This window comes from Brachyhypopomus gauderio, chromosome 18 (assembly GCF_052324685.1).
Source record: "Brachyhypopomus gauderio isolate BG-103 chromosome 18, BGAUD_0.2, whole genome shotgun sequence".
Lineage (NCBI taxonomy): Eukaryota > Metazoa > Chordata > Actinopteri > Gymnotiformes > Hypopomidae > Brachyhypopomus > Brachyhypopomus gauderio.
The window spans coordinates 18760268-18774516 of record NC_135228.1 but is presented as its reverse complement, the minus strand read 5'-3'; the positions used below and the strand labels follow the sequence as shown (position 1 = coordinate 18774516).

The following is a 14249-nucleotide window of genomic DNA, read 5'->3' as shown; positions in this document are numbered from 1 at the left end:
GCTATTTCTGTAACATTGTCAGTCTTGACGTTCTACTTACCAGTAATACCTGACACTACCACAAGAGGGAGCAAGTGAAGATTCAGTTGACAACCTGATTTGTTACAATATTACTCTCATATTTCTGTTATTATTTTAAAATCTAAAATTCCCTATGGTAGTAATATGGATTATATATTCTGTATGAGGCATGCAATCAAATGGTAAGTGATTTAAAATACATATAAATAGCAACTGCTGTACTATTTAAATTCTATTCACATAAATTAGTATTTAAAAATTGTGTTAGAAAACTGTCAAACTTGTCTTAAATTTCCTTACAAAAACAGCCAAGACTAACAGTCTCTTAAAGCTTGTATAAGGTGTCATGATAATTAGATCATTAATCCTGGCTTCCCTTAAACCAGATTGCTTTGGGAAAGACTTTCCAGTAGAGGCAACCTGTATGTGTCTGGGAATTTGACTCTGCACTGTAGTTTAATGTGTCACTTTTCTTGTGATCTGACACCACCACCAGGTATTATCACTGTCAGTCACTCTGTGTCCATGTTATTTGATTTGCAATAATAACTGCTAAACTGACTCTTCCTTTAATCTCAGTGTTAATAGTGTTTTTTCTTCATAGACATATTTAGTTGATTCAGTTTTTTTTTTATTTTCACCATATGTTGTATTCCATCCATAGTGATTTATTCTAAAAATGTTTTTAAACCATGTTCAGTCATACAACTGTTCAGTGGCCTAATGTTTCAGCCAATATGTAAATACATATAACATAGCTTTATGTAAAAAAAAAAAAAACTATTGCAACATTCACAATATTTCTTTGCAATGGTGAGTTGCACACGTCTGTCGTTTCGTCCCCTTCATCCGTGTGCTGCCGTGTTCCACGTGACTCTCACCACACCAGCCGGCCCACAGATGAAACAGAGGGCTCAGCAGGCTCCTGTCAACCAATTGGGGAAAATTCATATTTACAATCAACAGTACATCTACATTCACACTGCATCCACTCTACATCCACACGGCATCTGCACTGCATTCACACGGCATCCACACTGCATTCTCACTACATCTGCACTGCATCCGCACTGCGTTCACAATGCATCCTCTCTACATCCACACTGCATTCGCACAGCATCCGCACTGTATTCACACTGCATCCTCTCTATATCCACACTGCATCCACACTGCATTCTCACTACAGCCACACTACATCCACACTGCATTCTCACTACAGTCACAGTACATCCACACTACATCCACACTGCATCCACACTGCATTCTCACTACAGTCACAGTACATCCACACTACATCCACACTGCATCCACACTACATCCACACTGCATCCACACTGCATCCACACTGCATCCTGAGAGTGTGTGAGGGTGTGTGTAAGAGCCCGTAGGAGATCTGCAGGTCCAACCTGACTGCAGCACAGGCTGGAATTGACTGGACCAGCACAACTCCTCCTTCTTCTGTCGCACGATGCGCTGGACGGCAGGGGGCAGGCCGTCGGGCCGGCGGGAGAACACCATGGCGTATCCGTCCCCACAGGTGCCATCGGCCTTCAGCGCCCGGCAGGCGTAGGTGATGGCGTAGTTGTCGTAGTCGGTGTCGATGATCCAGTAGTCGTCACCTGTAAAGAGGACGCCGTGATGCTGAGTGCAAGGATGTGAGGGGTCTGACGCTGAGATGAAACTTGGTCTGGGCGGAGGAGTAGCCGTGTGCTGCGACACAGGTGTGTTAGTGTGAATGCGGACTGACCTCCACTGGACAGGTAGCTGGCCAGGCCCTGGTACGTCATGAACATCTTGGCAGGGGTAGCAGGATCAAGCACTCTGTACTGGGCAGCCATGTCCGCACACACCACCCAGAATCTAGATATGGACAGAACAATTTTGCACTATATTAATTTTTGATTATATTATCTATATATAGACTTCACTGCAGGAGTTCTCTGTATCAAGCTTTTTAAAAAACGATTATTTTTCATACTGTTTTATTTTTTGGCAGCTTTTCCTAAACTCACCCAAACAGAGTGACACGACCCTTCGTGTGAGCCGTCATTGCACCGTTTTCATCAACGGTGTATTCAGCGGAAATATTATCCTCGAGGAAGAGTCCTTCTGGAACCCTTTTCTCCAGGCCGTACCACTTCCCTGCATACTGTTAAAGGTCAAAGGCTCTCATTCGTGTTTGCCTCTGCTAATCACCAGTGTCGGTATCACACAGTTTCACCCAGACGTGTGGCGTTTAGCTTCAGTGTCCTTCAACATAGTCCCCAGGTGATGTTATGCAGACTCACCTTTCTTGGGTCGAAGTCCTGCTTGACCATGAAGCTGTCCACCACACAGGAAGAGGACCAGCAGTGTTCAATGTATGGGAGAAACACCACAAGCAGGGCAAACATATAGTACTCCATTCTGTCCAGCCAAGAGAGAGCAGAGGGGAGTGAGCATTCACAAACACTGCTGCTTATTTCACCAGTTCACTCCTCTGCCCACACCCCTCTACTTATGGGAGGATTCTGTCTCTAAAAAGCCGTCAGCCAACATAGACGTAAGGTAGTGTGGATCCTGAGCCTAATGGTTCTGAAGTTCAGCTCAAAATGACCAGAAAAAAACCTTACCTGTTAGTTTTGATGCTGGTTGGAGGTAGAGGAATAAGAAGAAAGCGAGAGAGCAGTCATGTAGGACTTCTGACTGTGGTTTCCACTGGACTCTGGTGTCTCCATGGGACAGGGGCCTCTTTATACCTACTACACAGATGGGTTTATTCATTACATTCATGTCTTGCAGCTAAATAAGGTGCTTACGTGGTTTAATCTGGGGTTAATCATGTGGGAGTATTACTTGGCATAATCTGGTTTCTTGGTTGAACCCTCCCATACTTGCTGTAAAAACAATCAAGGCTTTATTTAGTACAGATAATTGCATTACTTAATAATTAAGTGACAATCACAGATAACCTTGATCATGTACACACTGTAAGAACTGATCTGGATCTGAATATTCTTGTTACAAAACATGTTACAAAACAATGACAGACCGAGCAGAAGACACCATCAGAGAGAACAGTCCAGCTCACAAGTTCACATGTAATAGTGTTTACCACAAAATATAAACTTTAATAAACCTTATTGGTCTTTGATATGTTAAGTCATTGCTAAATGACAAGCTGAACATGTTAAATTATAAAGCTAGGTTTACCCAAACTTTAATCAGTTTATTCATGGACGCAATTTTGATTTCAAAAGTGGGGGGGACATGAATTAGTCGTTATATAAATATTTGGTTTTTGGGCGTCTGCTACTTTGTTGTTGCCATAAAGGCAATCCCCGGCATCGTCTTGATATCGCGGTGCGCGATTTCAAAATAAGAGCGGATAGCGCGATTGAAAAGAAAGATTCCTAAAAAAAAAAAAACTTTTCAAAACAGTTCGCAGGCGGGCCGCTATTTGAGTATGGGGGCTTTAGGGGATCTTTTAGAGGATCCTTTAGAGGATCCTTTAGGGGACCACCCTAAATTAAAACCACCTTGGGTTCATGGAATAATCCATATGCGCCTCATAGTGATATTGTCTATGAGGATTGTTTTGAAGCCCTATTCTCCTGACTTTACATTTGTCATGTTCACCCATGTAAACAAAAATGACTGGGTGAAGAAATACGCATGCACCCGGTGATTTTTCTTTTAGAAGGCTATGATGCTTGTGGAACTGCACTAAATTATGGCAGGAACGTAAATACACAGGGTCAGTGTGTAATTATGTCCCTAACCTGGGTGTTCTCTTATGGTCCTGCTTCTTACTCCAGACCTGCCCCCACCAGACCTGCCCCCACCAGAACTGCCCCCACCAGATTTGCCCCCACCTTCTGCTCCCATCCTGACCATTGCCAAGCACAACCAGAGCAGAGGGCCTTGGGACTGCTGGAACACATTGTCCCTGAAGGATACACAGCACACTGGTCCTCAACTCCACTATATAAAGGACCTACAGGCCTTTTCTATAGAGGGATACATTGAGTGTTTGTTTACATTGGGCTAATCATGGTTTTACTGAACAAACTGTTTTGCTGTTGTTGAAATTTGTTCCCATGAAGATTTATCTGTCTTGCTGGTGTTGTTAAACATATTAGACACATTTTTCTCTGGACCTGGAGTCTTAGGTCTAGCCGTGATCAGGTGCCACAGGAATGTGCAGAAATGCTCTTACAGTGGACTGAAAGGTGGCTGTTCATTGGTTCTCTCTAGCTCTGCTGATAATCCTTCAGGGCTGGAACTACACCCTGGAGGTTAAAAAACTACAACGTCATACAGCCACAGACAAAGCTGGTTCTTGTGAGAATTACAAGGATAGATCCCTAAAGTGAAGGCTCATATAAGCCTTCTACAGAAGAAGATATATGTTTGTTTCTAAGAGTATGTTGTCTGTTTAAATACTTAAATACCTTTTAAATACCTGCTTTGTTATAATTTAAATGATGTTGTTTTCTAAAACATTCTCTCTTTTCATCCAAAGGAAAGGTTTATGTTTATTTAATGCTGCTATGAATACTAGTGCGATTTGTTAATAATCTCAATTGAAGACCTGTAATCACCCTTTGATGAGACAATTGTACATGCTTTTATATCTCAGTTATAGCCCAAAATAAACAAACAAAAGAAAAACCTGACAATTCAACGTTTGGCAAGTGTTTACTTTTAAACTTACCATGACATCTTACCTCTCAGCCAATGCTACAATAAGGCATTTGCACTGAAATACTGTTACCTTGGCCACATTAAATCAGCATCTTCTGGATATTCAGGGTCATTGCAAACTGTGTTCTACTGCCCCCTGCTGGCCATTTAAAACATTCCGCTTGTTTGAGTCCCACAGTAATGGCTTTTCAGGTCTATTTATTTTCACTACCTGAATTCACATGTAAAAAAAAATTATTTATATATTTGTATTTATTATCCACACATTCATAATTCATAATTGTGGAATAGTCTTATCTGAATCACGTCACACATATTTCGATATTTTGATCATGCATTCTCCAGTCGTCAGTGACTAATATTTGCCCCTAGGTGGCACTGAAGTTGAAGAGTTTAACTAAAGGTGAGGAAAAGTGAGTGAGTAGAGAGTGAGATGAGGAACAGAGTGAGGTGAGAGTGAGGTTAGAAACAGAGAGTGGTGAGAGGCAGAGAGTGAGGAGAGGAACAAGGTGCTGAGATAATCAGCTAGTGGCCTGGCTAAACAGGGCTTAGCAATGAGGAGTGTGTATTTAATAAGAACATTAAGAGCTTGTGTCGTAAACACCTGGGAGTGGGAGGTGAGGGGAGTGAACAAATCACACATCTTCAGTAAACATTCACTATGTTTGTGGCACATTTTAAGTGAAAAGATCTTAGAAGATTCTTCCCTGCATAAAAAAAGGAGTGAAGAAACTTACTACATTGTGATTGTGGGCGCCAGCATCGCTGCTCATCACATGACCAGTTTTACATCAGCAGATCCTGGTTCACCTTCAACACTATTAGCACATCGCTGATGACAGTTGGATTGGACTCAGGTCAGACCTGCTGCTGCAGGTGTCTACCCACACGGCTCAGATCGACCCTAACATCCGTCTTTTTTGGACAGTTTCAGGATTATGTGCCGCAAACATAGTCGTCTCTTTTAGGCAACGACCAACCTTATCCGTGTTTGAACCTGTTGAGGTGATCACAAGCCAATTTTGGGACCAGAAGATCCCAAATCCAGGATGAGTGTCAAAAGTGAAGATGTGGAGAAGTTCTTGAACGCAAACCCACAGTTTGTGAAGAGTTACTTTAGCAAAAAACTCAAACCTGGAGCAGTGGCCTCTGTGATGGGAATTCAAGAGTCCAAAGTGGATGTAGATTCCTTCGAGCAGGTCTGTCAGGTGGAGGAAGGAGAGATATTCTTCGATTTGATCAAAGACATGCAGGAGAACGTCAACATGGAGAAGGTGATCTTTAAGATCCTGAAGAGGATCAGTGCCCTCATCCATGCTGACCGCTGCAGTCTCTTCATGTTCAGGCAGAGGAATGGCATTGCTGAACTGGCCACTCGACTGTTCAACGTCAACGCCTCATCAAAGCTGGAAGACTGTGTAGTGCCCCCAGACTCCGAGATCGTCTTTCCTCTCGATATTGGCATCGTTGGGCATGTCGCCCACACCAAAAAACACGTCAACGTTAAGGATGTGAATGAGGTAGGAGATGAAAAGCTGCTTTGCATTCATTTTCATGGATTTTCTGATGGTAGGACAGAAGCTATTTGACATCTTAATCTTTACATGTATTTCTGTCCTGTGATCTTCATTCGTGTCAGTACATTAAAGTTGCTGCATTTGTTAGGTTAGCTAAATCTAGCTAGATAATACTTTTATTTCAATATCTAATGATACTTTACAATGGAGGATTATTTCACTTGCGGTGTGTTTGTGTCAGCAAGAATGTCCAACAGGCTCTATTATATATATATTTTTAGATGTTTTCACAAAAAAGAAGGTTTGAGATTTAGCTTTTGCTTTTTTGTAGCTCTTTTCATACTCTGTTATATAATTACTTTTATAATAATAATTACTATTATTACTATTACTGTGTGTGTATTATCATTGTGTGAAGGTGAGTAGACCTCATCAAATAAGGACAAAACCATGTTGAATACCAACCACTGTACATGCTTCAGTTGAGTGCATTTGAAGCCATATTGAAGCTTTACTGTTTAATAACAGCATTCTAATACCAGCTATTCACCAGAGGTGCATATATGTAGATCATTGAATTCTTGGTAGAATTTTATTAATAATTCCAGGACAGCCACTTCTGCGCATTTGTTGATGAGCTGACGGAGTATACCACACGCAACATTTTGGCCACACCCATCATGAATGGCAAGGAAGTGGTGGCAGTCGTCATGGCAGTCAATAAAACTACTGGGCCGCACTTCACAGACGAGGATGAGGATGTGAGTATTTAACCCCACCCCATCCACCCCTCCTGCGACACTTAACCCTCATGACCAGGATTGACTAAGATCTCATGACATAGAATGTAATAGTCTTATTATTATTATTATTATAAGCTATTCATTTTTTGCACAGCTTTTTTTAAAGTATCTCAAAGTTGGCACTCTGAACTTGAAGATTTTCCACCTGAGCTACCTGCACAACTGTGAGACACGCAAAGGCCAGGTGAGTAGGTGCTGTGTGCCTGTGGCAGCGTGGGGAATGCCCGAAAGGAACAACTCTCATCCTGTGGTCTCTTCTGGGAACAGTTGCTCTTGTGGTCAGCTAACAAGGTGTTTGAAGAACTCACGGACATCGAGCGTCAGTTTCACAAAGCTTTGTATACAGTGCGAGCGTACCTCAACTGTGACCGCTACTCCGTCGGCCTGCTTGACATGACCAAGGAGAAGGTGTGTCCAGATGCACACACTGCAGAATGCACTAGGACACTTCCCATTGGTTAAAAAACCCTTTTAACCAATGGTGTGCTGTGCAGTTATTGATATGAGATCTTTCTCTCCTCATCTTCTACAGGAGTTCTTCGACATCTGGCCTGTTCTGATGGGGGAGCAGCCGCCATACTCAGGACCTCGCACTCCGGATGGCAGGGTAGGGGTCTCAGACGCTCTCCAAACCTGACAATCTTCAGCCTGGCCCACTGGAAAACCTAAAAGCTCCTATATTTGTTTCCACGCAGGAAATCATCTTCTACAAAGTAATTGATTACATTTTACATGGGAAGGAAGACATCAAAGTAATTCCGTAAGTTTTGATCTTTTGTTACATGTTCCGGTATTGTAAAGTTTACGATCGTGTAAGATTCCTTTACAGTAAATTCATCATTGAAATGTGCTGTATTAAGGTTTGAATGCAGTAACTTGATTTTCATTTATCACTCACCTAAAATACCAGAAATCCTCCCGCTGACCACTGGGCTCTGGCCAGTGGACTACCCACTTATGTAGCTGAAAGTGGCTTTGTAGGTGTCATTCCTTTGATATTTTTGGCATTTATATAAGTTTCTTACAGTATATTTGTTATGCCTGAAAACCACATGATATGTGTGTTATTTTCTGTTTGTGTTTAAGATCTGTAATATCATGAACGCAGCAGCAGATGAAATGTTCAGCTTTCAGGTAGAAACTTAAGAATTCATGGACAATAAAACATATTCTCAGTTACTATTCAAAATAGTACAATCTAAAATATACAGGGTAACAGATGATAAGATGTCAACTCATACCACACATGACCTTGTGATGTAGGCTGAACCTCTGGATGACAGTGGATGGACCATTAAAAATGTGCTGTGCCTCCCAATCGTCAACAAGAAAGAAGAAATTGTGGGAGTAGCAACTTTCTACAACAGGAAAGATGGCAAACCATTTGATGAGCAGGATGAAAATTTAATGGAGGTAGTTTTCTTTGGTGAACCATCGCATAGTTATGTGTGGCCATGAATTACCAATGTTCTTGGATTATTAGTAGACGAGTGTTACTGCATGCTTCTTACAACCTTCTTGTTTTGGAAGGCTTTGACTCAGTTTCTGGGCTGGTCAGTACTCAACCCGGACACCTATGATAAGATGAACAAGCTGGAGAACAGGAAAGACATCGCTCAGGACATGGTGTTGTACCACATCAGGTGTCGAGACGACGAGATTCAGAATATCCTTGTAAATTATAGATTTTTTATCGCTTTCTCATCTTCTTCTGTAAGTGTCTAAGGCAGAAACATAAACCATGAAGTGACGTTGTGTTTGGCATTATAGAAAACCAGGGAGTATTATGGAAAAGAACCAAGAGACTGTGAAGAGGATGAACTTTTACAGATTCTGGTGTGTCTAACTTGTATACATGTTGAGGTGGCAGTGCATATAAAGCATAGTAAAAGAACTGAAAGTGACGAACTCAGTCACTCATACATATTTACTTGTAACTTACTATAAGCAGTCTTTCCTTTGTCCTCTTTTCCTGTAGAAAAAAGAACTTCCAGGACCAACAAAATTTGAGATCTATGAGTTCAGATTTTCAGATTTTGACTGCACTGAGATGGACTTGGTGAGGTGTGGGATCCAGATGTACTATGAAGTTGGAGTTGTCAAGAAATTCCAGGTCCCTCAGGAGGTCAGTGTGAGCACTGGTCAGGGGTTTCTAGCTAGAGGACATGTTCTTACTATTGCCCTGGTACAAGAGGAACAATGAATTAAGAACTCAACATCTCAGGCATGATATGCTTGAACTCTTTTCACTTCAGGTTCTAGTGCGGTTCATGTATTCAGTCAGCAAAGGTTACAGACGCATCACTTATCACAACTGGCGGCACGGCTTTAACGTGGGACAAACCATGTTCACACTACTGACGGTATCAACCTCTAACCCCATTCACAAAACCCACTGCAATAACAGTTCGATTCTGAAATAACTCTTCTTTTGCTTTTACTCTTAGAAGATACAATAGAAGCAATAATTCTTGATTTTTTGTTTGTGGAGTCAGACAGGACAGCTGAAGCGCTACTATACAGACCTGGAGGTCATGGCCATGATCACGGCTGGCTTCCTACATGATATCGATCACAGGGGCACCAATAACCTCTACCAAGTGAAGTGAGTAAAATGTCACAAGCACAGACACCCACAGACACCCAGCTGGGGGACCACGTCCACTGCTTCACGTCCACACGCAGTCCCGTCCCCACTCCCCATCACCCCATCACCCACACGCTGATTTACTGCATGTCCCTGGTTCACCTCTCTATCCGAGCTCACAGGATCGCTCCTTTAGCTGAGCTTATCCTCCACGCCTCCGTGTCTACGCCTCCCTGCCTGCTGCCTGCCTGCTGTGCCTTTCTGTTTTGCTTCGCCTTTTCATTCTCATGTGGAGTTCAGTAACGACGCCCCCCCCCACCCTACCCACCCCCGCAGTCGCACCATCACAGTAGCTGCAAAACAAGCAGCAGTATTTCTTAAAGAGCTGCAATGCAATTTACATATGGCAGAAATCTAAAAGCAAATGTAAATACTGCATATTTAAAAATCTTTGCTATCTTTCATACTTTTATTTGGGATCAGATCTCAAAACCCGCTAGCAAAGCTGCATGGCTCATCCATTCTGGAGAGACATCATCTAGAATTTGGCAAGTTTTTACTTGGAGACGAGGTAACGATTTGCATCGTAAAAAAATAGTGCTGAACCTCTGAAAATAATAATTTAATCAGTTATGCAACTTACTAATTTTGACATCTGTTTCTATCTCCAGTCTTTAAATATTTTTCAGAATCTCAACAGAAGACAGACGGAGCACGTTTTCCATCTAATCGATATTGCCATTATTGCAACTGACCTTGCCTTGTACTTCAAGTAAGTTGTCTTTACTATCAGCACCGTTATTCACCATCAAGTCCAGTCTCTTTTTATCAGTGGTGTATTTGCATATAAAATCAAATGCCGAAAAAAAAATCAATAACTAAACTCAGAGTTCTTTCTTTTCTTAATAGGAAAAGGACGATGTTCCAGAAAATTGTGGATCTGTCAGAGACGTATGAGGACGAGAAGAAATGGGTGGACTTCATGTCTCTGGAAACAACACGGAAGGAGATTGTGATGTGAGAGCTCATTTATCCTTGTGCTTGGACCTTTGTTAACACTATTTAAGCAGTAAAACTTAAGTCGGTATCTTATCTTACTGATTAATTTAAGAGGAACTCATCTTTTTTCATTTGCTTGCTTATTTGTCTACATCCACTATTGTTTCCACTGACTAATCAGGGCCATGATGATGACAGCTTGCGATCTGTCAGCCATTACCAAACCATGGGAGGTTCAGAGCAAGGTGAGTGCTAAGGGCATTCATGGCCTGGTGGTTAGGGAACGGGTCTTGTGACCGGAAGATTGTGGGTTTGATCCCCAGGCCTGAGGCAATGACAGAGATGCCCTTAAGCAAGGCACCTAACCCCAACTGCTCCCCGGATACCAGGCAAGGGCTGCCCACTGCCCTAGTGCGTGTGCTAACTGCACAGATGGGTAAATGTGGAGGATTTTGATTGAGGTGAAAATCACAATTGACAAATACGGCACATTTACTGTATACCTGGTTCATGTCTAATGTAACAGTGTAATCTAACAAAGTGGTTAAAATTCATTTGCATGAGACCAGTTCTCTTCAGGTTGAGTTTGACTTTCAATTGCTGCTGTGAAAAAATGCTACATAAACAATCTTGTCTTGTCTTGCTTTGCTAGGTGGCTTTGTCTGTAGCAGCTGAATTTTGGGAGCAGGGTGACTTAGAGAGGACTGTTCTTCAACAGCAACCAATTGTGGGTATTTCTGAGTTTGGCACTATGTATGTGTTTAGTCTATGTTAAGTTGAAGAAGTTAATCCAGGCCTAAATCTGGCATGCAGTGTGTTGTGTGCATCTTTGTGGTTAGCCACTTATCTCTGGATTTATTTCCAGCCCATGATGGACAGGAACAAATCGGCAGAGTTGCCCAAGCTTCAGTGCGGCTTCATAGACTTCGTCTGCACGTTTGTCTACAAGGTGCCGTTCTAAACCCCTAAACTGTCCAAAGACCAAAATAGACCAATCAGAGCTCAGTGCATCTCTTGTGCGCAGGAGTTCTCTCGCTTCCACCCCGCCATCCAGCCCATGTACGACGGCATCCTGAACAACCGCAAGGAGTGGAAGGCCCTGCAGGAGGTCTACGAGGCCAAGCTGAAGGAGGCGGAGGAGGCGGCCAAGGCCAAGCAAGAGACCGCCGCAGCCAAGAAAGGTCAGCGTGGGGACTGATGACACCTCACGCATGCTTGCGGTTTCTCCACAAAGGGGGACCTATAAACACGATACGACGTCCATGAAAGCTACTGGTGGTTGTAAAGTGTTGCTCTCTTCTTTAACTACAGGTGTTGCCAACGCCAATGGAGGCTCAGCAGGATCCAAGACCTGCTCAGTCTGCTAGAGCTGAGGGACTGGTGGGTAGAGCACAGGCTGACACAGGCTCTGAACGCACAGGCTCAGGTGCAGAGCAGCCACACCCCAGAACACAGGGTCCCTGTGACAGATACATGCACTATCAGAGTACTATGTGCTATCAGTACTGGACATTATAAAGCCACTAGACCAACTGCCTGACACCAAGTTGTTGTAAACTGAATTTGTAGTAATTAATTTTGCCTCCCATTTGTATCAATAATTTCTATGAAGAGTTTTTATGTTTGGGGATATTATTCTTGGTTAATTGCATTTTTTTGCTGAGCAATAATTACCTTGTGAGTGGCTGAGTAGAATATTCTATGTTCTGTCGACAGGTACAGAGTGTGTATACTGCAAAGGTGTTTACACTATCATCATTATAGAGGATCAACCTATTACTGTTTTATCTGTAAATAAATACTAATCTCAGACATCAGTTATCATAGACATGACTTGACAATGTTATTCACTGCAGTTTGGTTATGGTATGAGTTCAGTCATTGGTAATGCTCATGAAAACTCATTTTCAAAGCATGGTAATTGTGAGAGTCAGAAACTGAATTATAAGTTGTAGAATAAGCAGAATTAGGAGAATGAGTGTTTCATTTGTGATGTGTCAAATCCCATGCGACATTATTTTAACATGTGACATTACAGGAGTTGGTCTGAGAAGTTCACATTCTGGATCTGACCCAGTAGCTACAGGACTAGTAAACATTTGTAAGGACATTGAATGTTTTTCTGTACAGAAGTTGGGATACTCTCAACAGTCCTTTAAAAATGACATTGACTAACAGATATGAATTAAATTCAAGGGTTTTTTTTTCAGAAGAGGTACATTTATAATTAAGAGGAAGCCTATAGCAGCATTAGGTTCAATGGAACAAGTTTGCTTTCTTCTATTCACTATATAGGCTCTTCTGCTGACCCGTTATTTTAATTACATTTCCATTATTATTTACATCACATACATCCATAGGACATATCATACCAGATTTAGACAAATGCTCCAGTTCTTGATATTAACACTAATGAGAGGATGGAATATCAGTGCCAGTGGCCTTGAAACTATACTGTATATCTAATGAGATCTCGGTTAACAATAAAGTATAGATGTTCGATCTGTGGGACCTGCTACTACAAGACCATAAATATATTTAGGCAGGTTATGTCCCCCATTATGTGATAATTATGAAGGATGGGACTGTCTTTCTTCCTAAAAGCTGTTTTATGAGACACACTTAAAATCAGAACACATCACTGTAAATCTTCACTCTATTTAAATAAATCTATAGAATGAATCAGCTTTAAGAAGAATACACATCTTCACACAAAGTGGAGTTTGTTGTAAAGTACATAAATTAAGGCAATTAATTGTTATATGTCACTGCTTTTATTGTACATATGTAATTTGTAGTTTTTACATGCACAATACAGTAGTTCAGTAGTACAAAAATCCTAGTTTTATATGTCTAAATGTAAAGCAAACATCTGTTAAATATTAAATGGCAGTGTAAAATCTAGTTTGACTGATTGTGATTAACTTGTTATTGTATTGCTTATACCCCCCAAAGCCAATGTATGATGAATCCCAATGTAAATCTCTTTATGCTTTGCACAGTGAGAATTAAAGTATGTATTTTTTAAACCCTTTTGTGAAAACATGTTGGCAGTTTAAGATGGAACTGGAGCAGATAACAGGTGGATCTGTTTTTTGATGTTCTATTTTACATCAGACCTTTAATTAACTTGTCATGTCATAGCTTTTTATAAGCAGTGACTCACTTCCCAATTAAGCCTCTTATCGTATGCAAACTCTCAGCAGTTTCCACCTCTCTCAGGGGCTGCCTGCCTCTCACCTGCCAAGGTTACTGCAAAATTGCTAATTAAACCTTTAGCTTTGTTCAGCATTTATATGAGAAAATGTTCAACATTCACTTTGGTGTTGCTTCCTATATGTACATAACTACTGTAAATTTTAGTCATGCTGTGTATTCATGTTTACGTCAGTCAGAGATTACATCAAATATATTGTTAACAACTGCCCCAGAATATTTTTAATTAATAAACTACACTATAAACAACTGTGATTGGAATAGTTTGGGGTAGGTGCAATCCTAGTTGGGTAAAACCAGTAAGCAGTGTTACACACACTCAGCACTTTCTAGTATTGGACTCTGACCTGAATCCCAGGATTTGTGTTAAACCACGTGGGGCTTACACAAACGCTCTTCCTCTTTAAATGTCAGTGGCAG

At 41.5% G+C, this 14249-nt stretch overlaps 2 protein-coding genes across 5 annotated transcripts; one reads left to right on the top strand and one right to left on the bottom strand.

The window, feature by feature from the left end:
• Positions 1 to 795: 795 nt before the first annotated feature.
• Positions 796 to 4889, bottom strand: rbp4l (retinol binding protein 4, like). Of its 2 annotated transcripts, XM_076980573.1 has the most exons (7): positions 4778 to 4889; positions 2634 to 2762; positions 2310 to 2427; positions 2034 to 2170; positions 1769 to 1881; positions 1428 to 1640; positions 796 to 946 (listed from the first exon to the last, which is right to left on the bottom strand). In XM_076980573.1, exons 3-7 carry the CDS (start codon positions 2424 to 2426, stop codon positions 936 to 938), a joined length of 591 nt encoding a protein of 196 aa, XP_076836688.1. In that variant the 5' UTR covers position 2427; positions 2634 to 2762; positions 4778 to 4889; the 3' UTR covers positions 796 to 935. The 2 variants fall into 2 exon arrangements, with proteins under 2 accessions (XP_076836688.1, XP_076836687.1); XM_076980572.1 differs by lacking the exon at positions 4778 to 4889 and having other exon boundaries at positions 906 to 1640; positions 2634 to 2776.
• A 226-nt stretch (positions 4890 to 5115) lies between these two features.
• pde6b (phosphodiesterase 6B, cGMP-specific, rod, beta) lies at positions 5116 to 13988 on the top strand. 3 transcript variants are annotated; one of them, XM_076980458.1, is made up of 23 exons: positions 5116 to 6227; positions 6833 to 6985; positions 7122 to 7211; positions 7295 to 7435; positions 7560 to 7634; positions 7723 to 7787; positions 7938 to 8004; positions 8114 to 8161; positions 8291 to 8440; positions 8558 to 8701; positions 8798 to 8863; positions 9006 to 9152; positions 9283 to 9390; positions 9523 to 9632; positions 10098 to 10185; positions 10286 to 10386; positions 10524 to 10631; positions 10795 to 10858; positions 11266 to 11340; positions 11479 to 11562; positions 11638 to 11794; positions 11925 to 11993; positions 12330 to 13987. In XM_076980458.1, the coding sequence occupies exons 1-22, from the start codon at positions 5757 to 5759 to the stop codon at positions 11978 to 11980; spliced, it is 2568 nt and encodes an 855-aa protein (XP_076836573.1). In that variant the 5' UTR covers positions 5116 to 5756; the 3' UTR covers positions 11981 to 11993; positions 12330 to 13987. The 3 variants fall into 3 exon arrangements, 2 of the variants coding, with proteins under 2 accessions (XP_076836573.1, XP_076836572.1); XR_013122144.1 differs by having other exon boundaries at positions 5117 to 6227; positions 11925 to 12039; XM_076980457.1 differs by having other exon boundaries at positions 5117 to 6227; positions 11925 to 13988.
• Positions 13989 to 14249: the final 261 nt, after the last annotated feature.